Here is a 27717-nt window from a genome sequence, read left to right on the forward strand (position 1 = left end):
AATAGATAATTACAAAACTGGTAGCATTTAACCAAACTAGTCAAAAGGATCCCTGACTGCACAAATATGAAACTGGGGTCTAAGCACAAAGATGAGCATTAATTTAATATAAAACCAAAGTGACCTGGAAGCAGGGTTATCCTAATGCATCCATATGCATTCAGTATATGCTTCTAAAATTTAAGTTTGACAGTCTGACAAAAATCAATGTAAATAACCGAGTATGAGTGTCTCCATTTGTAGCGAGGGCAGCCAACAATCTTAAAAGTTCTGCATTGTGTATCAGTTTCAGATACAGGATGTGGTACCTAGTACAATTCTTAAAAAGGTCGTCAAGCTTCTTTATTGCTAGATGTAATAATTAGAAAATCGAATAAACACTAGTATTTCTGTTTTTGTTTAGTACAGGGCTCCTTTGCCATCCCTCTCATTGAGCTGATTCTGCCTACAATTCACAGCATCCTTTCATGGCGGTGGCTTTCTGTGGTGCAGCTTGCATCTTTGTGAGCTCTGACTATCCACTGTGTTCTCTTGTTTTGTTTGAGTTTTGCTTTCACATTTTGTTCTGTGCCTGTCTTTTCCATAAGTTTTGCATCGTTTGTTGAGAGCAGTAAAGATTGACTAATACTGACCATGTTTTATTTAACTTCTCACAGATTCAGCTGCTAGTGACTCAGCAAAATCTAAGGTAAAGAGTTTCACACGATTTTGAAGTATTTTAGAGGGAAATTGCTTTTTGGCTGATTGTGAAGATTAGTGTACAGATGCATCCCTGTCTGTGTCTGAGGACACAGCGACAAAGTCTAATAAGGGAAAAATGAATTCTTAAAATGGAATATGATAGAAGAATACTGGATTGTGAGTTGGAATGTTGGGGTTCCCTCACTGTAGTTTATTAGTATAATATGAAGAAGTAGGCTTTCTTTCTCACTCTTTAATGTGAAAAATTTCTCACACGTACATAAGTAGAGAGAATAGTGTAAGCCCCTGTGCACCCATTATCCATCTTCAGCAGTTTCCACCCGGCCAAGCTTGTTCCATCTGCGCTCTGCTCCCTCCCTCCACCTGGGACCATTTTGAAACAAATCTCAAACATCACATCATTATGTGTGTAAATATTTCAGTAGTAATATAGACTTTTTGTTGTTATATATTTTTATAGAAAATGTATATTTCATTTCAGCAAAATAACTAATTTTGTTTTTATAATCAATGTTTTAAACATAATTTGTGTTCCATTGACAACACCACCAAAATACACAACGTTTTGAGTAATTTTTAGGAAGTTCTTATAGTTCTTAGAAAGTTTTTAATTAATTCAATTTGTCTAAACTTTGCCCTGCTGAGACAGTAGCAACTAGAATTGTCAATAAATTTCTTAAGACATTTTCCTATTTGGAAATAAGACGTGAATTTTACACATCATCTTTCACTGTCATAATGGGGCTGCATATGATTAAATTATAATTCACGCAGAAAATGTTACAAAATATTTTAATCATATCATTCCCTATCACTTATATTGTGATCTTTACCATCTTTTTGTCCCAACTTTTTACTTTGAAAACTTCCAGTACAAAATGTTACTGGAATAATAGCATCCAAACCTTTTGCCCTAGATTCATCAGTTGGTAAATCTTGATAGATATAATTTTTTTTTCTGAATCATTTGAGAGTGACTTATAGGCATGATAACACTTCACCCCTAGATGCTTCAGCCTGTGTCTTCTAAGAACAAGGGCATCCTGTATGATCACTGTGTCATTGTCCTACTCAGGTAGTTAACACGAGTACAATCATTATTATTTCCAATGGACAGTTTTTACACAAATTTCCCCCAATGTTCCAATAATGTTTGTTGTTTTTTTATTTCCCTATACAGGATGCAATCAAGGATTACTCCTTGCATTTTGTTGTCATGTCTCTTTAGATTTCTTTAGAATAGTTTCCCATTTTTTGTGCCAAAAGATAAGGTTTCAGACTTTAGATTTCAAACCTGTTTGAAATTCTCTCCTTCCCTCTTACTAGATGTGTATTTCTTAACCTGTTGTTATAGGAGTCCCTTCATCTTAATTTTAGTGGTGTTTGTACCATGCCTATAGTATAGCAGATATTCAAATGGTATAACTCTTTGTAACAATTTTTCAACTGTAAAATAAATAGAGTATTTGCTCCAACACGTATATGATCACAGAATCACAGGATTTTAAAGGGACCCCTAGGAAATCTTAAAGAAATATAATCTAATTTCTTTTCACTTAAATAAACAATGAAATTGAGATGTTGCAAGGTAAATCAGTTGCTCAGTGTCAATCACAGCAAGTAAGAGGGAGGAAGGCTGGGTCTCCCAATTCCTAGCACAGTCACAACCATTATCCCCTGCGGTCTTCAGCAGAACGTGTTAAATGGGAACAGCCATTAGAAATGTACTGGATGATTTGAAATCATTTATAATTTATAAAAGCAGAGTTCAGTTAATCTGTGATTTCATGTTGGTGAGTCCTTTTTAGTCTTACACTATAGTCTGAAATTTTACTGTATTTCTCAAAACTTCAGTGTAGTAGTTTTAGCTTGTCTAAGATTTTTCTGACAATAGAGAAATATACTTTCTACTTCTGTTACTCAGCATACTTCCTGCCTGCCTGCTTGTCTTAAACGATATGTGGTAAACCAGCAAGTGTTTATCGACCACTGCCACCACCATTTACTTAGCATGTAGGCGTTATGAACAAATTAATTAAATAGTTGTCATCAAGAGCCTGTTATGCATAGCTAACAAAACCGGTAGCCTACACTACAACTTTACAATGACAGTGCACTAAAGTGTCTCTATGGTAAGGACTTAGGATCTTAAACTGACCTGACGTTATTTGAATTTTCTGATTTTGTTGTTACCTTGAGATAAATGAAGAGATTATCAACCCGATTTACCTAAGGCAAGTCTCTGAAGATCCAGCCTGGCTGAACTAATGAGAGACCAAAGAGTTCCCTTATCTTAATAAGCTTGTCTGACACAATATCTGTATCCTATGGTATCTGTAATTAGAAAATTGAAGTCAGCCATAAAATTTTAGCAATCTCTGTCGGAATATCATATTCAACTGTGTCAGAATATTAACTCTTAAACACGTGTTCCAGGTGAAAGAATCTGAAGAATGTCTGAGCATCGCAGAAGCAGGGAAAGTCAGTAGATTCAGGGCAATGAACGAGAATAGGAGAGCTTGATGGCGCTAGGCACAGAGTCTTTCCCTGAAAGACAGACAGTAAATGAGCTGCGCCGGGGCAGATAAATAACACCAGCAAGAAATGGGAGTAGTTAAGTAAAAATAGAAATGTCTTAGGTACCAGTTAAGTGGAGGCATAAACAACTACACTCTGTTAGTACTTCCGGAGCGTTAGTGGAGTTGATTCAGTAAGAAATATTTGGGGGAAAACTTCCTTTTCAGAAAATTAAATAAGAAATTTTGAGTTTCTCTTACTAGATCCACAATCTAGTGTTTTTGTTAAAGTATATTTAGACCTTAGTGACGTTCTTATGTTCAAAGTCCCATTTCTCTGATTGCTTCTCAGGGGTCTTGGGGATCCGGAAAAGATCAATATAGCAGAGAACTGCTTGTCTCCTCCATCTTTGCAGCTGCTAGTCGCAAGAGGAAAAAGCCAAAAGAAAAAGCGCAACCGAGCAGCTCAGAAGACGAATTGGACAGTGTATTCTCTAAGAAAGAAAGTGCAGAATACTGTCACAGTGAGACTAAAGAAGAGTCCAAGAAAGAGAGTGAGACATGGGGCAGAAAACAAAGGATCATCATTTCCAAAGAAAATAGCGCTAAGAAAGACATCAGTGCAACAAAAGATGAAAAGATGTCACTTCCAAAGGAGAGCATGCCGTCTGAAGAACCCTCACCCCCACACAACTCAAAATATAACAAGTCACCAACTCTGAGCTGTCGCTTCACCATCCTGAAGGAGAGCCCCAGATCGCCGGGGACACAGAAGTCCTCCCAGTTTGAGGAGACGGGGTCTGACTCTGGCACTTTGCTCAGCACCTCCTCCCAGGCTTCTCTGGCAAGACATTCCACGAAGAAGTCCACCAGTCCAGAAACTAAACATAGTGAGTTTTTGGCCAACGTCAGCACCATCACTTCAGATTATTCAACTACATCATCTACTACGTACCTGACTAGCCTTGACTCCAGCCGACTGAGCCCCGAGGTGCAGTCGGTTGCAGAAAGTAAGGGAGACGAAGCCGACGATGAGAGAAGTGAACTGGTCAGTGAAGGGCGGCCTGTGGAGACGGATAGTGAGAACGATTTCCCTGTTTTTCCCACAGCTTTGACTTCCGAGAAGCTATTCCGAGGAAAACCACAAGAGGTCACTAAGACAAGCCGGAGAAATTCTGAAGGAAGCGAAGTAAGTTGTACGGAGGGAAGTTTAACCCCAAGTTTAGATAGCCGAAGACAACACTTTAGTTCGCATAAACTTATTGAATGTGACACCCTCTCCAGGAAAAAATCTGCTAGATTCAAGTCAGACAGCGGAAGTCTAGGAGATGCCAAGAATGAGAAAGACACACCTTCAATAACTAAAGTGTTTGATGTTATGAAAAAAGGAAAATCGACAGGGAGTTTGCTAACACCGACCAGAAGTGAACCAGAGAAACAGGAGCCCACCTGGAAAACGAAAATAGCAGATCGGTTAAAACTGAGACCCAGAGCGCCAGCAGACGACATGTTTGGGGTAGGAAATCAGAAAACGAGCGCCGAGACGGCCAAAAGGAAAAACATCAAACGCAGACATACGCTGGGAGGGCACAGAGATGCTGCTGAAATCAGTGTTCTGACTTTCTGGAAAGCGCAGGAGCAGAGTGGGGAGAGAGAATCTGAACTTTCAGCTGTGAATCGGTTAAAGCCAAAATGCTCAGCCCAGGACCTCTCCATCTCAGACTGGCTTGCAAGGGAGCGCTTACGCACCAGTGCGTCCGACCTTAGCCGAGGAGAAACGGGGGACCCCCAGCCGGGGAATTCTAGCACATTAGAAATAGCCATGACGGACCCCCCTCTGTCTTTTCAGTCCGACGCGGGCAGTTCTCCTGGTACCTTGGCTTCAACCAACAGGCCCCTTCTTTGCACACCACCACAGTCCCCTGACCAAATAAACGGAGAAAGCTTCCAGAACGTGAGCCAAAATGCTAGTTCTGCAGCTAATGCCCAACCTCATAAACTATCTGAAACCCCAGGCAATAAAGCACAGTTTCGTCCCTGTCTTTGAACTGGGGGTGTGTCCACTCTAGCAAATAAAAAGCTACTGTTACACGTTCCAGTAACTCTGTAAATATTTTCTTGTACCAGAATTGTTATTATGCAGCCTTCATTTGGGCTGGTTTCATCATTTTGCACTGTGAAATAGCTTTACAGTGCATTACTACAGCCAGAAGAACATATATATATATTTAAAAATATATCGGATAGTTGTATACAAATGAGCAAGGTATTTGTTGCAACTTACCACATAGTGTATACCCGAGATTACTGAAGAAAATAGCTGGCCATTAGTCTGCGGCAAATTTGTTCTTTTGGTTTCATCACTAACAAAAGTGCCTCATCATCAAAATACATTTGGTTTTTAGGGTGCCATATTGTTAAAATTAGACAACTTACATTGAATAAATGAATGCGTTTTATTGGTAACAAATTTCATTACATTTACCAGTTTTAACACAGGTGGATACAGAACCTCCATTCTTTAGTCATTCCAGGTGGATCTCTGAGTTTTATATTCAAACTTTTAATACAGTTTTTGAGTTTTGCGTGACTTGAATTTTTAATCTTTCTGTAAAATACGTAACTTAAATGAACATATTCTATGTGTATCTTTTCTTCAGATACCAGATTTGATATAAATGTTGTAACATAGGTGTGTAGATAGTGACCTGGATGGAACTGGCTTCTTGATCGAGAAGAATGTAATTCTGCATGAGGGCTTAATGAATCGAAACCTGTGTCCTGCCTGTGTGCATACCCAAGTAAACACTGGAAATAAACATTGTTTTGGTGAACTTGGCATGGCTCGAAACTTATTCTGATTTGTGTTTAAATGTCATCCGTTTATAACTTAATTGGTCCCGACTTTAAAAAAAGTACCTACTTTACTTATGCATTCCATCTTTCCCCATTTTTGCTGTGGCTGGCAGGGATCTCTTATAAATGTTTACATTGGCCTAACTTCGCTCCTGTACACAGGTAATATTTCTCTTTTCTAGCTAAAGTAATATGCTATTTTTTACCCTTTTTTGGAGATAATGAGTGAAAAGAACATGCATTTGGGAGTCAAACCGACTCTGCACTTCCTAGATATGTAAACTTGGACAAATTATTTAACTTCTCTGAATTTATTCCCGCATATAAACAATGACTCTACCATCTATTATAAGGGTTATAAATAAGGGTTTCATATTTCCTTATGAAAAGTGTCAGAGAATTGCACCAATATATAGAGTCACTGATGATGCAATAACTTTGTGTACCATGAATAGTTTTATTGTTGGTGATGTGATTTTTCTTAAATGATAGATGATTCTTGGTAAAGTTATGAACAAAATAAAGTACATTCTTTCCTTAGTTTACATAGTAGGTACATTCCTGAAAAAGCCAGTGTATTATTAAAACCATCAAAGATACTTTTTAAATGTAAAAAAGAAGTTAGGGTCAAGGTTCAAATAATCGTATTTTGTTCATTTCTGCTTTTATATTTATTATTTTCTTTGGATCTTGAGATGTCTGCTTTGATCACTTATTTTCAGCCCTTGTTGTTTTCTGATACATGGTTTTTAAAAAGACTATTTGCCGTATTTTCATTATCATTTGTTTTAAAACATTTTCTAACTTCCATTGTGATTTTTTTCTTTAACCCGTGAGTTATTTAGATGTGTATTGCTTAATTTCCAAACATTGGGAGGCTTTCTAGTTATCTTTTTAAAAAATTGATTTCTAGCATAATTCTGTATGACATGATCATTAAAAACACTGGTACTTTTCAGTTGTTTGAAATTGAGACATCCATTATATATCCAGTCAGTTTTCATGAATGTTCCATGTCCACTTGAAAAGAACATATATTGTGTCATTGGGTGCTTTATTATGTGGATAGGCTCAGATTTCTTAATCACGGTTTACAGGTCTCCTATATCTTACCGATTTCTTACCTGGCTTTTCTCATTCTCTGAGAGGTGGTAAAGTCTTATGATTGTAGATTTATCTACCTCTTATTTCTGTTGCTTGTTTTCCGTATACGTTTGGCAGTTGGTTTGCTAGGTGGAGTGTTATGTGCCAGGCTCAGCCTATCAATAATCAGTGTTGTGGTCATACCATCCCTTGTCACTCTTATTGTGATTGCAAGCGGCCCTCCAGCAATAATCATCGGGAAACTTTGAAAAAATAAAAAGTTTATTACTTGCAGGACTGGAAATTACATAGCACACCTGGGGCCACACAGGTCACAGGTAAAGAGTGCACGGGCCTGGTGTTCTGCTTTTATGGGATTGAGGGTAGGAGCATAAGGTTTCAGGGGTTCACTCTTTATTAGTGAATTTAAAACCTAAGAGTGAATTTAAAGCAAGAAAAAACAAGTGGCCCAATTGGTCAATTACTGAAATCCACCAAGATCTCTGAAACAAAGGCTGTTCAGTACAGGGAGATGGCCTGGCTCTTTATCTGGTCCTGTGGCTGGCAGTGTGTTTATTCCAGATAGCTCTGTTTGGAGTGGATGCCTCACAATCAAAGCTTAAGTCAGGTACTTGTGTTATAAATGAAAAGCCCACTCTCAGGCTTGTACTATTACCAAAAGTTCAGTCTCTGATCCTGATGCCAATCCAATAACGAGAACAGAGTCTTGGGAGAAAAAGGAAAGCTTTACTTTGCCAGGCAGAGAGAGCAAAGCAAGGGCTAGTGCCCCCAAATTGCTTGCTCTCCTTTGAGATATGGGTAGGGGTTTTTATTTGGGGTTTTAGGTAGGGGAGGGGGCCGTGGCCTTCTTGGTCTGCATTTTCCCATCCGCCTGCATCTGGGGCTGCTTCCAGCAGAGGAGACAAAAGATTTCTCAGGTGAGCGTCCTTGGCTGTTCATCTCCATGGTGGACGGGAGACTCTGACGTCAGGAAGCCGAGGAGTTGAGCCTGGGAAGCTTAAGTTTCTTGATATTCTCTGGACATTAGTTTCTCCGTAAAAGAACTTCAAGGTCCTGGGATTAGCGACAACTTTAGTGGGAGCCCAGCCATCTGGGCTTTAACAATTTGTAACTTCTGTTTGGTTGTAAAGCTCAGGGAGTCAGAGACTAAAGACACAAACATGTACATATGAGTGTAACTAAAGACCCAGGGAACCAGGAATGCAGGTTTTTAGTTTTAACACCCTATGTGCCAGGTTCACTGTAGGGGAGCCAATATCAAGGCTGATATTAAGTAAGAGCCGGTAAGAGTACTACATGGGTGTAAATTTAGAATTGTTTTGTCTTCATGGTAGATTGACTCTTTTATTGTTATGGTATGCCCTTGGTTATCTCTACCAAAGCTGATTGTCTTAAAGTTTCTTTTATATGATATTAATGTAGGTGTATCAGTTACTTTTGGTTGGTGTTTGTATAATGTTTTTCATCCTTTTACTTTCAACCCTTTTGTGTTTGTAGTCTTTAGGTTTTATCTCCTGTAGCATAGAGTTTTTTTAAATGTAGTCTGATAATTATTGTCTTTTAATTGGAATATGTAATCCAATTATATTTAATGTTATTACTGAGGTATTTGGATTCACATCTGCCATTTTATTATTTTTTTCTACTTGTCCCACAAGTTTTATGTACCTTTTCCTCTTGTTTCTTGCCTATTTTGGATTAATGAAATATTATTATATCCTTCTCCCCTTTTATTATCATGGTACTTATTTATTCTTTTAGTGACATTCTTTACTTAATAGAATCTAATTTAAATTAGAACATTCACTACTTTCCACATGTTTATTGTTGTTGAGATAGATATCTATATATGCCTCCATACTTTGTCAGACATTATTTTTGTTTTATATAGTTGAATATTCATCTGCATTTACCAACAATTGCCATTTCTACTGCTCTTCATTCTTTCCTGTATTTTCATGTTTTTATCTGGGGTCTTTTTCCTCCTTCCTGAAGAACTCTAATTATGATATCTTTTAGTGTGAATCTCCTAATGAATTCTCTCAGTTTATGTTTGTTTGGAAATGTCTTTATTTTGCATCCTTTTTTCAAAGAGTATGTTAACTGCCTGTAGAATGCTAGGATTTTCCTTCCACACTTTAAAGATGCCACTCTATTTTCTTCTGGTTTCTATTGTTACTGTGGAGAAGTTAGCTGTCCTTCTTACTGTTGCTTTGGAGATAATGGTCAGCGTTGCTCTGCATCTGCAGGCAGGGTCAGAGCTGGTTAGGCAAGATTGCCATCTTTGTAAGGCTGCGCCTGTCTCTGGGTAAACCCTGAGAGCATGAATTTAAAACCTAAGAGTAGGGCTGGCCCGGTGGCACAGTGGTTAAGTGCACAGGTTCCGCTTTGGTGGCACAGGGTTTGCCGGTTTGGATCCTGGGTGCGGACATGGCACCGCTTGGCAAGCCGTGCTGTGGTAGGCGACCCACATAGAAAGTGGAAGAAGATGGGCACAGATGTTAGTTCAGGGCTAGTGTTCCTCAGCAAAAAGAGGAGGATTGGCAGCAGATGTTAGCTCAGGGCTAATCTTCCTCAAAAAAATAAAAATAAAAAAAATAAAACCTAAGAGTGAATTTAAAGCAAGAAAAAACAAGTGGCTCAAATGATCAATTACTGAAATCAAGTGGGTGTAACTTTCCAGAGATCTCAACTGACCGTCTACAGGATTTCCTATGGCCCCTCCTCTGGGCATGTCCTGAACACCTCCACCCTTTGAAATTACCAGAAGTCCCAAACTTTCTCAACCTGCTTTCAGCCTCTTAACCTGCTGCCCTGAATGACTTAGGTATTGGCAGCTGTCTCAAGGGAAAACCACCAAATACAGGGTTCTCTTCTCTCTGACTCACTTTTTTCAGGGATTTTGTTTCCTCGAGTTTTAGCTGAGTTGGTGTCCTGCACCCCTGCACTCCTATTTATTTATTTATTTTGCCACCCCAACCCCCCAGCCCAGGAAGACTGCTGAAAGCCTGCTTCTTAGTAGACCCCTCGACTCCCATGCCTGACTTTAGTTTTGGCTTCTTGTCTTAACTGCCTTGACATCTCTCCAGTTTGTTTGCATATTGATTGAGTAATTGGAGGTATTTTATCCAGCTTTTCTAATTCTTCTCAGTAGGAGTGTTCATCTGCTATGAGCTGTTCCATTGTAGCTGAAAATAGATGTCTCCTAAACTCAGATCATTATAAATAGGTTTTTCACCTACAAGAATGTCAGAACTTTAAAAACTGTGTGGGATATATGAGATAATTCTTAATTATGTGGGAATTTCGACACCTGTCGCCCTGGAGCCTCCCGTACAAAATTATGTTTATTCTAACAATAGAGGAATAGGTACCTGTGCTGATACACTTAAATACTAAAACAAGATATTTTCGAATAAATCTTAGAAATGATAGGTTCTCTAAAAGTAGCCAGACAGCCGGGTAGCACCTCTTAAGTAATCTGATTTTATGTGCCTAATTCAGCAATTTACAGTCATTCAAACTGTCCTGTAAGTTATTCTGGTCTCACTTCAGTAAAAATGTAATGATTAAAATAGCTTTTCCCACAGATATGTTACCTAAGTTTTATTTCTACTTTTTAATCAAAATGTTTTAAGGATTTTTTTAGTCTCATTTTAAAAGTAGCTTATACCGCTTCTTTACTTGAAGAGGGGAACCAGCATTTGTTTGGGGTTCACTCATTGAGATGTTTATGGAGTGCTTGCTGAGATGCAGTTTCTGCCTTCTGAATGAGTTAACAGGTGAAAATACATGGAGATTTTGAAAATTCCTACTTCTTGATTTTTTCATAAGATCATATTCCTTAAGCCTCACTTCAAATCTACCTGCAATTCCTCGCTGGATGTTCGGAGTACCCGAGTGTAGCCACAACCTGGCCGCTGACCAGCTGTGTGACTTTAGGCAAGTTACTTTACTTCTCTGGGCCACAGTTCCCCCATCTGTAAAAAAAGTGAATTAGAATAGATGATCCTAAAGTAATTTCAGCACCACCATTCTGATTCTTCTGTAGACTACTAGAATCCTCTAGATGTGGCAACATTTCTTTCTTTTAAAAGGGTAGAAAAAAGTGTTGAAAACACGGAGAAGAATATGACACTTTATAATACTCGAGATTAACAAATATTAATATTTTGTAATATTTGCATCAGATCTTTTTTAACAAAATAAATATTTCTCATAAAGTTTTACTCTGCCTTGTTACCTTATCTCCTCCCATTCCCTTCCCTCTCTCCGCATAGTCAGACATCACAAGGATATCCTGCCAGTCCCCATTTTATTATATACATAGCCATAGTTATGACATAGTAATATACTTTTAATTTACAGGAATCATATGATATCTATCTAACTTGCTTTTTTTCACTGGATACATTGAGATCTGTCTTTTTTCTTTTTTAATTGTGGTCACTAATAGTTTATAACATTGTGAAATTTCAGTTGCACATTGAGATCTGTCTTTATTGATACATGTAACTCTATTTTATTTTCCCATTTTCTTGAGGAGGGCCAGGGTTATTGAAGTGGTTTCTTTGTATGTGTCTCCTTGTGCACACATACAGAGTGTCTTAAGCCTCTGGGTCGAAAAATAGGCACATTTTCAACTTGACTAGGCTTTATCAAATTAATCTTCAAAGTTGTATCAATTTACACTCCATCAGCAGTGCATGAGTTTTCTCATTTCTTCCCATCCTCTTGGACACTAGATATTTTAGGGTTTTTAAATTTTGTTTTGTTTTTAAAACAAAATCAATGGGTGTGAGGTGGTATCTCCCTGTTTTGCTTTTCCTACATTACTTGTCAAAAGTGTTTTTTCTCTTCTTGCTTTTCTCAAAGATCTTATATGATCTGGGTACTAATCCTTTGCTTGTTGTGTAGATTTCACATACCTTCTTTCAGTCCCGTAGTTTTTAAACTTTGAGGTATTTAATTGTATACATTTTGATTTTTTTATTTAATCAGCATTACCGGCACTTATGTACATTTTGAGTCCCACTTAAGAAATACTTCCACATCCACAGGCATAAGCTCTATTTGTTTTCTAATAGATTTAACATGTGGTTTTCCCTTTTAGGTGTTTATGTATCTGGGATTTATTTTATGAATAATGTGAGGTGGGATTTTTTTTTTCCCTATGGTAGTTATTGCTGAGATTTTTGCTAAAAAACTCTAGATCCAGGAATTCTTAAGCAGGACAACAAAATGTCCCCACCTGCCCCTTCACTGCGAGGTGAAGAAATGAAGCCCCACCAGCAGGGATCCCTCAGCCGACTGTTTGTGCCAATAGAGAAGAGTAGGAGCTGGTTGTAATATGGGCATCTCGGCTGCCTACGCAGAACGGAAGTTGAGAGTGGAGTGTCCTGGGGGAGACATCTGTTGCATGGGCCTCACAGCATCCCTGCTCTGGAGGCTAAAATGAGAGCTAGAAGAGTGAAAAGAAAGACAAAAGCAGAGGAAAGCTTAGTTCTGTATCACCAAGGAGAGGACTGAGACTTTGTAAGATACGCTCAAACCTTGCAGTCATAAAGGAGATACAAGGGAAACTGTTGTGAAATGGAAATAGTGGTTCGTCAATTGTCACGTTGAGAGATTTCTAAAGATGCTTTCTTACAGACATAGAAAGCCAAAAAGATCCCTGGAAACCTTTACTTTTTTAGGATAGAATAAAGATGACAGTTATGAAAATCTACCAACAGAACTAAGCAAAACACCAGGGTACTCTTGTACTGTAGGCTGAATTTCACCCAGATTAGTCAGCACTAGATTTTGAGATGTGGATAAGTTCCCAGTAGGTGAAATTGCTGTGCGTCCATTCTTGACTGTACTATATAAATGCAGGTACTTTGGTAATCTTATAATGATAATCATAGTTTCATGGTGGATTTTTAAATTTTATGCATTGAAGTCAATGGCTACTTAAGTGAAACTTCATTTTCTAGAGAATTACCCAACAAATATTTGAAGATCTTTATCATGTCCCCCCAGTCTTATCTTTTCCGTTTTAAGCATTCTGACCGTGTAACATGGAAGAATGGTCAAAAATTACAAGGCGGTGGATTTTATGTCCATAGGAGGAAGAGAATTCTAACCAACTCTAGGTGTTTAAAAATGAACTGAGTTGACTCAAAAAGTATAAAGGCTGACCCCACTGGTGACCCCACTCAGAGGTCTCGCACCTCTAGACCTTCTGTTTCGGTGTGCATTGTCTGTACTGGATTACCCTCGATCGTGGTTCCATTCAGGTCCTGGTTGTTGGCCTGAAAGAACATAGAAAATGGATTTTGCGAATAAGATGGTGTGGGCTCTCACAAACACCCTCTCCTCCTTCCTGGATGTCATTTACAGAGGGACCGAGATGCCAGGACTTAGACTTCTCCAATTCCTGTTCAGATATTACCCAAGCAACTCGGGAAGCATGCCTTAATGACCACTACCAAGGAAGTTCGTTCTTCTGAAGAAATGTGCAAATCCTGATTTCCCTAAAAAACAATCAGATCTGCTACTGCCTCTAGTCCCTTAGGGTTTTCTTACAGCCATAGGAAATAATTTGACTGGACTTTGTTTCACAGGAAGACATCTAGTTCCAATGCGAGTTCTTATTTGCCAGCCATTGTGTTAGGCAGTAGCGTATCCACTATATCATGCTTCTTGTGGTATTTATGAGTTTCCCCTGATTTCACTGTGAGCTTCCTAGCATTCTGGCAATTCTTTAGGCCTAAACTTCTGAAGCTGTAGGCTCCCTCTAACGATATAGCACAGGGACCACATATGTATTCCAGTAATCTCTTGCTGAGTATTTAGCCCCTCCAAAATGCCACAGGTTAAAATAACAAATTCTTTTTATTCTCTCCCATGGCTCTATGGATTGACTAGGTTCAGCTTTGCTCTCCCTTGGGGTCTCATGCTGTGGCAGTCAGATATCAGCTGAGGCTGCTAACATCTGAAGACATGACTGGGGTTCATATCCGAGATGGCCCACTCATAGCTGTTAGTTGATGCTGGCTTTCAGCTAGGAGTTCAGCATGTTGACTCCATGTCTACTCCAAGTGGCTTGGGCTTCATGGCATAGAGGCTGGATTCCAAGAGGGAACATCCCAAAACAAGCTGTTCCAAGAGCGATGGAATAGAAGCTGCAAGACTTCTTATGACGTAGCCTCAGGAGCCCAGAACATCACTTCTGCATCCTATTGGTCAAGCAAGGCACTAAGGCCAGACCAGATCCAAGGGGAGGGGAATTAGACTCCACCTCTCAAGGGAAAGGACAGCAAAGGGTTTGATTTAAACCAGTGTGCACTCTGTGTGTAAATTCCAATCTCTAGCTTTGACATTGTTATTCTTTTGCATTTATGTTTTATTCATCTACATCTTCAGTTTCCTCAGATATTTTCTCAAATATTTTAGTGTTAGTATTCATATATATACACATATATATATTTTTTTGCTTGAGGAAGATTGTCCCTGAACTAACATCTGTGCCAGTCTTCCTCTATTTTGTATGTGGGACACCACCACAACATGGCTTGACTCATGGTATGTAGGTCGATGCCTGGGATCCAAACCTGTGAACCCTGGGCCACCAAAGTGGAACATGCGAACTTAACCATTACACCACTGGGCAGACCCAGTATTCATATTTTTGAACCCCCTCAGAAGGTATTTTCTCTGAGGAGCACGCACACACACACACACACGCAGAGTTTCCAGAATCATCCTTCTAGTCCTCTCCTTCCCAACTTATGCTTTAAAAAAATAAGCGTAATGTTGGCTCTTTTTAGTCTCACAGGCCCAATTCCTGTCTTCCCAAACTGAAAGACAGTAGCCTTTAAGCAGTTTCTCTCAGTATTCTTACCTCCCCACAGGTGTGAATATGTGTGGCTGAGCTGAGAAAGGTTTGCTTGCTGGATCACCCAGGATAAGCTGGGTTATGCTACAGGAACAAATCAAAGCTCGGAGGCTCACAACAGCAAAGGTTCTTCCTCGTATTGTATGTCCACTGTAGGTCAGCTGCAGCTCTGCTCGGCCTCTTCTTCACTCTGGACTGAGTATTGCCAGTCATTGTGTCAGCAGAAGAGAGAACACGGCAAGCCACACCCTGGCCATAGAGCCCCCACACCCATTGATCAAAGCAGGAAGTACACCGGGTTCCACATGGCAGAGGGATAGTCCTACAAGGAGGGCGCAGACTGTGAGTGGAGGGTGATACGCTCCACCACTTACTCTCTGTGCCGCCCATTTTGTTTAACTCATTACATCCCAGTCTGTGGGGCTAATCCTCCTGCCCTTTGTATTAGAGATGGATTTTTCAAAAGACGAAGTGCAATCTTTAGCTTGAAGTTCTTTCAGTGCAAATAACTTCTGTATTAATTTCCTATCGTCGCTATAACGAAATATCGCAAATATAGTGGCTTAAAACAGCACACATTTATTCCCTGCTATTTCCAGAGGTCAGGAGTTCAAAATCAGTTTCACTAGGTTGACATCAAGGTGTCTGTTGGGCTGTGCGCCGTCGGAGGGTGTAGGAGATGCTGTTTCCTTGTCCTTTTCCAGCTTCTAGAGCAGCATTCCTTGCATTTCTTGGCTCATGGCCCCTTCCTTGATCTTCAAAGCCAGTGGGATAGCATCTTGCTTCAGTTGTCACATTACCTTCTCCCGTAGTCAAAGCTCCCTCTGCCTCTCTTACAAAGACTCTTGTGATGACATTTACCCAGATAATCCAAGACACTCTCCTCCTCTCAAGACCCTTAATCACATCTACAAAATCCCTTTTGCCGTATAAGGTAACATTCACATGTTCTGGGAAATAGTGGATTATGACCTGTGTATCTTTGGGCACCATTATTTAGCCTCCCACAACTGTGACCTACCAAAAGTTAGAGTAAAAGTTACCAAATTGCTATATTCTAATGACATACTTTTTGTCTAGTGTACATTATCCTTAAATGTATACTTAGGTTTCTATGAAGCCAGGGGCCAAGAACTTGACTCAGCCTCATTTACTCCTTGCTGCTTAAGAAGCTTAATTTTGGACAGCTACTACCATAATGATAAGTATTATAATTCTTTAAGAAAGAACTTAGGGGGCCAGCCCCATGGCCGAATGGTTAAGTTCGCGCGCTCCACTTTGGTGGCCCAGGGTTTTCACGGGTTCGGATCCTGGGCGCAAACATGGCACCGCTTGTCAGGCCATGCTGAGGTGGCATCCTACACGCCACAACTAGAAGGACCCACCACGAAAATATACAACTATGTACTGGGGGGATTTGGGGAGAAAAAAACAGAAGAAGGAAAAAAAAAGATTGGCAACAGTTAGCTCAGGTGCCAATCTTAAAAAAAAAAAGAAAGAACTTAATGGGCAGCATTAAAACAGAGTTCCAACTCAGTAATGCTTTTTTGCAGCACTCCCCTGGTCCCTATAAGATCATAGCAGCCTTTCTAAAGCAAGATTTCTCATCTGAACTACACAACACAGAAAATGGCTTGAGTAGCTATTCTCCCAGTTCTTGAAAGGTTGGATGGTGCATGTCCAGTACCACACTGGATTCATAGAAAAGAAGTTAGTTCATTACACGCAATGCATGTCTTAGGGTCATCACACATACATGTTTAAGCAAACACATTGCACAGCACACTCTTCACCAAGGCAATAGTGCTGAGGAGGTGGTGTGATATGGTAGTTAGTAGCTAGGATTCTGAGAGCTGACAGACTGGCTTCAAATCCTAGCTCTGTCACTTACAGATATTAACAATAGCATCTACCAAGGGTTAAATGAGTTAATGTCAAGGCTTAGAAAGTGCCTGATACATAGTAAGTGCCGTATATGTGATACCGAACCTCTTAATCTCGAGTTTGTGTGCCTGATGTGCAGTAAGCCAATCACGGAGACACCAGAGGTACAGAAACGTTTATTCGAATTGGCCACAGTGAGAAGATGGGAGGATAGTTTCTCTCAAATCTGTCTTCACAAAAGAAGAAAGCAGGGGGGGTCTTTATAGAGCTAAGGGGCTTGGGAGGAGGGGTTCTGGGGAAATAGAGGGGAAGTCCATGTTTCTTTCACTCCAGATAAGCCCTTGGGCAACCAGACATCTTGGCCTCAGCAGCAGCTGGCGGGGGCCAGGGGGGAGGGTGGTGGTGGTGGTGATCTGGTGGTTGTAACTTCCTTAAAGGTATTCTTTGTGGGGTTTGGGGTTTTTTTCTTTTTCTTTTTTTTGTTGAGGAAGATTGGCCCTGAGCTAACATCTATTGCAAATTTTCCTCTTTTTGCTTGAGGAAGATTGTCACTGAGCTAACATCTGTGCCAATCTTCCTCTGTTTTATGTGGGATGCTGCCACAGCATGGCTTGATGAGCAGTGCTAGGTCCACACCCAGGATCCAAACCTGGGAACCCTGGCCTGCTGAAGTGGAGTGCATGAGCTTAACCACTATGCCACTGGGCCATCCCCAAAGCATTCTTTTTCTTCTACAAAACAAGCTTATAAATCCTTGTGACCCTTGAGTCACCCCTCTGGTTAAACAAGAAAACAGCAAATTAACAAGCTATAATGATGCTTGGGCTGCAAATCAAGCATTTGGGCTCAACAAATACATATAATGAGGACTAAGATTATTCATTAACTTCTTTTCATCTGTGGCTGTGTTGGGAACAAAGTTGAAGGCTAACCATGTTCTTATTGAGTATTTACAGTAACCCTTAGGTACCTGGCTTCATATGTTGGTTATCTATAAAACTAAACCCTATAATGGCAGAGATCTTTGTCTGTTTGGTTTACTGTTGTATTCCAAATGCCTGGAACAGTGGCAGGAACATAGTGGGCACACAGAAAGTATTTGTTGAATGAAGATCTTGTTGAAAGCCTAGATTGAGGGAAAAAAATCATATGGGTAGAAATAGGGTCACCATATAATTTATTCTCCCAAGCAGGACATTTTAGAAAGTAAAGGATCTTGAGCCATGTGGCATTGATTTTTGTGCATGAGCAATACGTAACTGAACGAGTAGACTAACACATAACAATGTATTGCCGGAGCACCTGCCGAGCATGCCGGAGCCACCTGCTCGACTCGCCAGAAACACCTGCCGGAGACGCCAAAATCACCTGCCGGGTACGCCACAACCACCTGGCGGACACTCCGAAACCACCTGTCGCGCATGCCGGAACCACCTCTCAGACGTGCTGGAAGCACGTGCCGGACACGCCGGAATCACCTACCGGACAGACCGGAACCACCTGCCGAGCACGCCGGAGCCACCTGTTCGACTCGCTGGAACCACCTGCCGGACAGGCCAATATCAACTGCTGGCTATGCCAGAACCACCTGGGGGACGGTCCGGAATCACCTGAAAACCATGGCGGAACCACCTCTCAGACGTACCAGAACCACCTGCCGGAGAAGCTGGAAACACGTCCTGGACAGTCTGGAACCACCTGCCGGCCAAGCCTGAACCACCTGCCAAGCACAACGGAACAACCTGCCAGACACGCCAAAATCACCTGGGTGTTATGCCAGAACCACTTGGAGGACTCTCTGGGATGACCTGCCGGGCATGCCGGAACCACCTCTCAGACGTGCCAGAACCATGTGGCGGACAGTCCGGAATCACCTGATGGGCATGCGCAACCACCTCTGAGACGTACCAGAACCACGTGCCGTGCACGCCGGAACCACCTACCGGACAGACCGGAATGAACATTTGGGCATGCCGGAACCACCAGTCAGATGTGCCAGAAACACGTGCCGGAGACGCCGGAAGCACCTGCCGAGCACGTCGCAACCACCTGCTCAACTCGCCTGAACCACCTGCCGGCCACGCCAAAATCACCTGCCCGCTACACCAGTACAACTTCGGGGACAAGCCGGAATCACGTGTGGGGCATGCCGGCACAGCCTCTCAGACTGAACCTCGTGCCGGACACCACAGAACCACCTGCCGGACAGACCGGAACCACCTGCCGGACACGCCGGAACCACCGGCTCGACCCGCCGGAACGACCGCTGGACATGCAAAATCACCTGCCGGCTACGCCGGAAACACTTGGCGAACACTCCGGAATCACCTGCCGGGCATGCCGGAACCACCTCTCAGATATGCCAGAACCAAGTGCCGGAGACGCCGAAAGCACCTGCCGAGCACGCTGGAACCACCTGCTCGACTCGCCAGAACCACCTGCCGGACACGCAAAAATCAGCTGCCGGCTACGCCACAACCAGTTGGGGAACACTTCGGAATCACCTGCCGGGTTTGCTGGAACCACCTGCCGGTCATGCCAAAATCACCTGCCAACTACGCCAGTACCACTTGGCGGACACTGCAGAAACACCTGTCGGGCCGGCCGGAACCACATCTCAGACGTGCCAGGACCATGTGCATGACATGCTGGAACCACACCCCGAACAGACGGAAAACACCTGCCAGACCCGTCTGAACAACCTGCCGAGCACGCCGGAGCCACCTGCTCGACTCGCCGGAACCACCTACCTGACATGCCCAAATCACCAGCCGGGTATGCCAGAACCACTTGGCGGACACTCCGGAATCATCTGCCGGACATGCCGGAACCAGCTCTCAGACACACCAGAACCACGTGCCGGAGACGCCGGAAGCACCTGCCGAGCATGCCGGAGCCACCTGCTCGACTCGCCAGAAACACCTGCCAGACACGCCAAAATCACCTGCCGGCTACGCCAGAACCACCTGGCGGACACTCCGAAACCACCTGTCGCGCATGCCGGAACCACCTCTCAGACGTGCCGGAAGCACGTGCCGGACACGCCGGAAACACCTACCGGACAGACCGGAACCACCTGCCGAGCACGCCGGAGCCACCTGTTCGACTCGCTGGAACCACCTGCCGGACAGGCCAATATCAACTGCTGGCTATGCCAGAACCACCTGGGGGACGGTCCGGAATCACCTGCCAGCCATGGCGGAACCACCTCTCAGACGTACCAGAACCACCTGCCGGAGAAGCTGGAAACACGTCCTGGACAGTGTGGAACCACCTGCCGGCCAAGCCTGAACCACCTGCCAAGCACAACGGAACAACCTGCCAGACACGCCAAAATCACCTGCGTGTTATGCCAGAACCACTTGGAGGACTCTCTGGGATGACCTGCCGGGCATGCCGGAACCACCTCTCAGACGTGCCAGAACCATGTGGCGGACAGTCCGGAATCACCTGTTGGGCATGCGCAACCACCTCTGAGACGTACCAGAACCACATGCCGTGCAGGCTGGAACCACCTACCGGACAGACCGGAATCACCTTTCGGGCATGCCGGAACCACCTGTCAGATGTGCCAGAAACACGTGCCGGAGACGCCAGAAGCACCTGCCAAGCACGTTGGAACCACCTGCTCAACTCGCCTGAACCACCTGCCGGACATGCCAAAATCACCTGCCGACTATGCCAGAACCACTTGGCGAACACTCCGGAATCACTTGCCGGGCATGCAGGAACCACCTCTCAGACATGCCAGAACCCCGTGCCAATGACCACGGAAGCACCAGCCGAGCACGCCGGAACCACCTGCTCGACTCGCCAGAACCACCTGCCGATCACGCAAAAATCACCTGCCGGCTACGCCAAAACCATTTGGTGAACACTTTGGAATCACCTGCCAGGCTTGCTGGAACCACCTGCCAGTCATGCCAAAATCACCTGCCAACTACGCCAGAACCGCTTGGCGGACACTGCGGAAACACCTGTCGGGCCGGCTGGAACCACATCTCAGACGTGCCAGAAACGTGTTCATGAGATGCTGGAACCACACCTCGAACAGACGTATACCACCTGCCAGAACAGCCTGAACCACCTGCTGAGCACGCCGGAACCACCTGCTCGACTCACCGGTACCACCTCCCTGACACGCCAAAATCACCTGCTGGGTATGCCAGAACCACTTGGCGGACACTCCGGAATCATCTGCCGGACATGCCGGAACCAGCTCTCAGACACACCAGAACCAAGTGCCGGAGACGCCGGAAACACCTGCCGAGCATGCCAGAGCCACCTGCTCGACTCGCCAGAAACACCTGCCGGACATGCCAAAATCACCTGCCAGGTATACCAGAACCACCTGTCGGACACTACGTAATCACCTGCCGCGCATGCCGGAACCACCTCTCAGATGTGCCGGAAGCACGTGCCGGACACGCCGGAATCACCTACCGGACAGACCGGAACCACCTGCCGAGCACGCCGGAGCCACCTGTTCGACTCGCTGGAACCACCGTCCGGACAGGCCAATATCAACTGCTGGCTATGCCAGAACCACCTGGGGGACAGTCCGGGATCACCTGCCAGCCATGGCGGAACCACCTCTCAGACGTACCAGAACCACCTGCTGGAGAAGCTGGAAACACGTCCTGGACAGACTGGAACCACGTGACGGCCATGCCTGAACCACCTGCCGAGCACGGCGGAACCACCTGCCGGACACGCCAAAATCACCTGCGGGCTATGCCAGAACCACTTGGACGACTCGGCGAAATGACCTGCCCGGCATGTTGGAACCATCTCTCAGACGTGCCAGAAGCACGTGGCGGACAGTCCGGAATCACCTGTTGGGCATGCGCAACCACCTCTGAGACGTACCAGAACCACGTGCCGTGCAGCCTGGAACCACCTACCGGAAAGACCGGAATCACCTTTCGGGCATGCCGGAACCACCTGTCAGTCATGCCAAAATCACCTGCCAACTACGCCAGAACCGCTTGGCGGACACTGCGGAAACACCTGTCGGGCCGGCTGGAACCACATCTCAGACGTGCCAGAAACGTGTTCATGAGATGCTGGAACCACACCCCGAACAGACGGATACCACCTGCCAGAACCGCCTGAACCACCTGCTGAGCACGCCGGAACCACCTGCTCGACTCACCGGTACCACCTCCCTGACACGCCAAAATCACCTGCTGGGTATGCCGGAACCACTTGGCGGACACTCCGGAATCATCTGCCGGACATGCCGGAACCAGCTCTCAGACACACCAGAACCAAGTGCCGGAGACGCCGGATACACCTGCCGAGCATGCCAGAGCCACCTGCTCGACTCGCCAGAAACACCTGCCGGACACGCCAAAATCACCTGCCAGGTATACCAGAACCACCTGTCGGACACTACGGAATCACCTGCCCCGCATGCCGGAACCACCAGTCAGATGTGCCAGAAACACGTGCCGGAGACACTGGAAGCACCTGCTGAGCACGTCGCAACCACCTGCTCAACTCGCCTGAACCACCTGCCGGACACGCCAAAATCACCTGCCCGCTACACCAGCACCACTTCGGGGACAAGCCGGAATCACGTGAGGGGCATTCCGGCACAGCCTCTCAGACTGAACCTCGTGCCGGACACCACAGAACCACCTGTCGGACAGACCGGAACCACCTGCCGGACACGCCGGAAACACCGGCTCGACCTGCCGGAACGACCGCTGGACATGCAAAATCACCTGCCGGCTACGCCGGAAACACTTTGCGAACATTCCGGAATCACCTGCCCGGCATGCCGGAACCGCCTCTCAGATATGCCAGAACCAAGTGCCAATGACCCCGGAAGCACCTGCCGAGCACGCCGGAACCACCTGCTCGACTCGCCAGAACCACCTGCCGGACACGCAAAAATCACCTGCCGGCTACGCCACAACCAGTTGGGGAACACTTCGGAATCACCTGCCGGGTTTGCTGGAACCACCTGCCGGTCATGCCAAAATCACCTGCCAACTACGCCAGTACCACTTGGCGGACACTGCAGAAACACCTGTCGGGCCGGCCGGAACCACATCTCAGACGTGCCAGAACCATGTGCATGAGATCCTGGAACCACACCACGAACAGACGGAAAACACCTGCCAGACCCGTCTGAACAACCTGCCGAGCAGGCCGGAGCCACCTGCTCGACTCGCCGGAACCACCTACCTGACATGCCCAAATCACCAGCCGGGTATGCCAGAACCACTTGGCGGACACTCCGGAATCATCTGCCGGACATGCCGGAACCAGCTCTCAGACACACCAGAACCACGTGCCGGAGATGCCGGAAGCACCTGCCGAGCATGCCGGAGCCACCTGCTCGACTCGCCAGAAACACCTGCCGGACACGCCAAAATCACCTGCCGGGTACGCCACAACCACCTGGCGGACACTCCGAAACCACCTGTCGCGCATGCCGGAACCACCTCTCAGACGTGCCGGAAGCACGTGCCGGACACGCCGGAAACACCTACCGGACAGACCGGAACCACCTGCCGAGCACGCCGGAGCCACCTGTTCGACTCGCTGGAACCACCTGCCGGACAGGCCAATATCAACTGCTGGCTATGCCAGAACCACCTGGGGGACGGTCCGGAATCACCTGCCCGCCATGGCGGAACCACCTCTCAGACGTACCAGAACCACCCGCCGGAGAAGCTGGAAACACGTCCTGGACAGTCTGGAACCACCTGCCGGCCAAGCCTGAACCACCTGCCAAGCACAACGGAACAACCTGCCAGACACGCCAAAATCACCTGCGTGTTATGCCAGAACCACTTTGAGGACTCTCTGGGATGACCTGCCGGGCATGCCGGAACCACCTCTCAGACGTGCCAGAACCATGTGGCGGACAGTCCGGAATCACCTGTTGGGCATGCGCAACCACCTCTGAGACGTACCAGAACCACATGCCGTGCAGGCTGGAACCACCTACCGGACAGACCGGAATCACCTTTCGGGCATGCCGGAACCACCTGTCAGATGTGCCAGAAACACGTGCCGGAGACGCCAGAAGCACCTGCCAAGCACGTTGGAACCACCTGCTCAACTCGCCTGAACCACCTGCCGGACATGCCAAAATCACCTGCCGACTATGCCAGAACCACTTGGCGAACACTCCGGAATCACTTGCCGGGCATGCAGGAACCACCTCTCAGACATGCCAGAACCCCATGCCAATGACCACGGAAGCACCAGCCGAGCATGCCGGAACCACCTGCTCGACTCGCCAGAACCTCCTGCCGATCACGCAAAAATCACCTGCCGGCTACGCCAAAACCATTTGGTGAACACTTTGGAATCACCTGCCAGGCTTGCTGGAACCACCTGCCAGTCATGCCAAAATCACCTGCCAACTACGCCAGAACCGCTTGGCGGACACTGCGGAAAGACCTGTCGGGCCGGCTGGAACCACATCTCAGACGTGCCAGAAACGTGTTCATGAGATGCTGGAACCACACCCCGAACAGACGGATACCACCTGCCAGAACCGCCTGAACCACCTGCTGAGCACGCCGGAACCACCTGCTCGACTCACCGGTACCACCTACCTGACACGCCAAAATCACCTGCTGGGTATGCCAGAACCACTTGGCGGACACTCCGGAATCATCTGCCGGACATGCCGGAACCAGCTCTCAGACACACCAGAACCAAGTGCCGGAGACGCCGGAAGCACCTGCCGAGCATGCCGGAGCCACCTGCTCGACTCGCCAGAAACACCTGCCGGACACGCCAAAATCACCTGCCAGGTATACCAGAACCACCTGTCGGACACTACGTAATCACCTGCCGCGCATGCCGGAACCACCTCTCAGATGTGCCGGAAGCACGTGCCGGACACGCCGGAATCAATTACCGGACAGACCGGAACCACCTGACGAGCACGCCGGAGCCACCTGTTCGACTCGCCAGAAACACCTGCCGGACACGCCAAAATCACCTTCCGGGTATGCCAGAACCACCTCGCGGACACTACGGAATCACCTGCCGCGCATGCCGGAAGCACCTCTCAGACGTGCCGGAAGCACGTGCCAGACACGCCGGAAACACCTACCGGACAGACCGGAACCACCTGCCAAGAACGCCGGAGCCACCTGTTCGACTCGCTGGAACCACCGTCCGGACAGGCCAATATCAACTGCTGGCTATGCCAGAACCACCTGGGGGACAGTCCGGGATCACCTGCCAGCCATGGCGGAACCACCTCTCAGACGTACCAGAACCACCTGCCGGAGAACCTCGAAACACGTCCTGGACAGACTGGAACCACGTGACGGCCATGCCTGAACCACCTGCCGAGCACGGCGGAACCACCTGCCGGACACGCCAAAATCACCTGCGGGCTACGCCAGAACCACTTGGACGACTCTCCGAAATGACCTGCCGGGCATGTTGGAACCACCTCTCAGACGTGCCAGAAGCACGTGGCAGACAGTCCGGAATCACATGTTGGGCATACGCAACCACCTCTGACACGTACCAGAACCACGTGCCGTGCACGCCGGAACCACCTACCGGATAGACCGCAATCAACAATTGGGCATGCCGGAACCACCAGTCAGATGTGCCAGAAACACGTGCCGGAGACGCCGGAAGCACCTGCCAAGCACGTTGGAACCACCTGCTCAACTCGCCTGAACCACCTGCCGGACATGCCAAAATCACCTGCCGACTATGCCAGAACCACTTGGCGAACACTCCGGAATCACTTGCCGGGCATGCAGGAACCACCTCTCAGACATGCCAGAACCCCGTGCCAATGACCCCGGAAGCGCCAGCCGAGCACGCCGGAACCACCTGCTCGACTCGCCAGAAACACCTGCCGATCACGCAAAAATCACCTGCCGGCTACGCCACAACCAGTTGGTGAACACTTTGGAATCACCTGCCAGGCTTGCTGGAACCACCTGCCAGTCATGCCAAAATCACCTGCCAACTACGCCAGAACCGCTTGGCGGACACTGCGGAAACACCTGTCGGGCCGGCTGGAACCACATCTCAGACGTGCCAGAAACGTGTTCATGAGATGCTGGAACCACACCCCGAACAGACGGATACCACCTGCCAGAACTGCCTGAACCACCAGCTGAGCACGCCGGAACCACCTGCTCGACTCACCGGTACCACCTCCATGACACGCCAAAATCACCTGCTGGGTATGCCAGAACCACTTGGCGGACACTCCGGAATCATCTGCCGGACATGCCGGAACCAGCTCTCAGACACACCAGAACCAAGTGCCGGAGATGCCGGAAGCACCAGCCGAGCATGCCGGAGCCACCTGCTCGACTCGCCAGAAACACCTGCTGGACACGCCAAAATCACCTGCCGGGTATGCCAGAACCACCTGGCGGACACTACGGAATCACCTGCCGCGCATGCCGGAACCACCTCTCAGACGTGCCGGAAGCACGTGCCAGACACGCCGGAAACACCTACCGGATAGACCGGAACCACCTGCCAAGAACGCCGGAGCCACCTGTTCGACTCGCTGGAACCACCTGCCGGACAGGCCAATATCAACTGCTGGCTATGCCAGAACCACCTGGGGGACAGTCCGGGATCACCTGCCAGCCATGGCGGAACCACCTCTCAGACGTACCAGAACCACCTGCCGGAGAACCTGGAAACACGTCCTGGACAGACTGGAACCACGTGACGGCCATGCCTGAACCACCTGCTGAGCACGGCGGAACCAATTGCCGGACACGCCAAAAGCACCTGCGGGCTATGCCAGAACCAATTGGACGACTCTCCGAAATGACCTGCCCGGCATGTTGGAACCATCTCTCAGACGTGCCAGAAGCACGTGGCGGACAGTCCGGAATCACCTGTTGGGCATGCGCAACCACCACTGAGACGTACCAGAACCACGTGCCGTGCAGCCTGGAACCACCTACCGGAAAGACCGGAATCACCTTTCGGGCATGCCGGAACCACCTGTCAGATGTGCCAGAAGCACGTGGCGGACAGTCCGGAATCACCTGTTGGGCATACGCAACCACATCTGAAACGTACCAGAACCACGTGCCGTGCACGCCGGAACCACCTACCGGACAGACCGGAATCAACTTTTGGGCATGCCGGAACCACCAGTCAGATGTGCCAGAAACACGTGCCGGAGACGCCGGAAGCACCTGCCGAGCACGTCGCAACCACCTGCTCAACTCGCCTGAACCACCTGCCGGACACGCCAAAATCACCTGCCCGCTACACCAGCACCACTTCGGGGACAAGCCGGAATCACGTGAGGGACATGCCGGCACAGCCTCTCAGACTGAACCTCATGCCGGACTCCACAGAACCACCTGCCGGAAAGACCGGAACAACGTGCCGAGCACGCCGGAGCCACCTGTTCGACTCGCTGGAACCAACTGCCGGACAGGCCAATATTAACTGCTGGCTATGCCAGAACCACCTGGGGGACGGTCCGGAATCACCTGCACGCCATGGCGGAACCACCTCTCAGACGCACCAGAACCACCTGCCGGAGAAGCTGGAAACACGTCCTGGACAGTCTGGAACCACCTGCCGGCCAAGCCTGAACCACCTGCCAAGCGCAACGGAACAACCTGCCAGACACGCCGAAATCACCTGCGTGTTATGCCAGAACCACTTGGAGGACTCTCTGGGATGACCTGCCGGGCATGCCGGAACCACCTCTCAGACGTGCCAGAACCATGTGGCGGACAGTCCGGAATCACCTGTTGGGCATGCGCAACCACCTCTGAGACGTACCAG

At 47.0% G+C, this 27717-nt stretch overlaps 1 protein-coding gene across 18 annotated transcripts in view; it reads left to right on the forward strand.

The window, feature by feature from the left end:
• ARHGAP21 (Rho GTPase activating protein 21) overlaps window positions 1–6052 on the forward strand; it is a 130819-nt gene extending 124767 nt beyond the window's left edge. For all 18 annotated transcript variants that reach the window (XM_070600979.1, XM_070600981.1, XM_070600987.1 and 15 more), the window contains 2 exons: window positions 657–688; window positions 3571–6052. In XM_070600979.1, coding sequence (XP_070457080.1) covers window positions 657–688; window positions 3571–5265 — 1727 coding nt within the window. In that variant the 3' untranslated portion in view covers window positions 5266–6052. The remainder of the gene's footprint in view (window positions 1–656; window positions 689–3570) is intronic.
• Window positions 6053–27717: the final 21665 nt, after the last annotated feature.

This window comes from Equus przewalskii, chromosome 30 (genome assembly GCF_037783145.1).
Source record: "Equus przewalskii isolate Varuska chromosome 30, EquPr2, whole genome shotgun sequence".
Classification (NCBI taxonomy): Eukaryota; Metazoa; Chordata; class Mammalia; order Perissodactyla; family Equidae; genus Equus; species Equus przewalskii.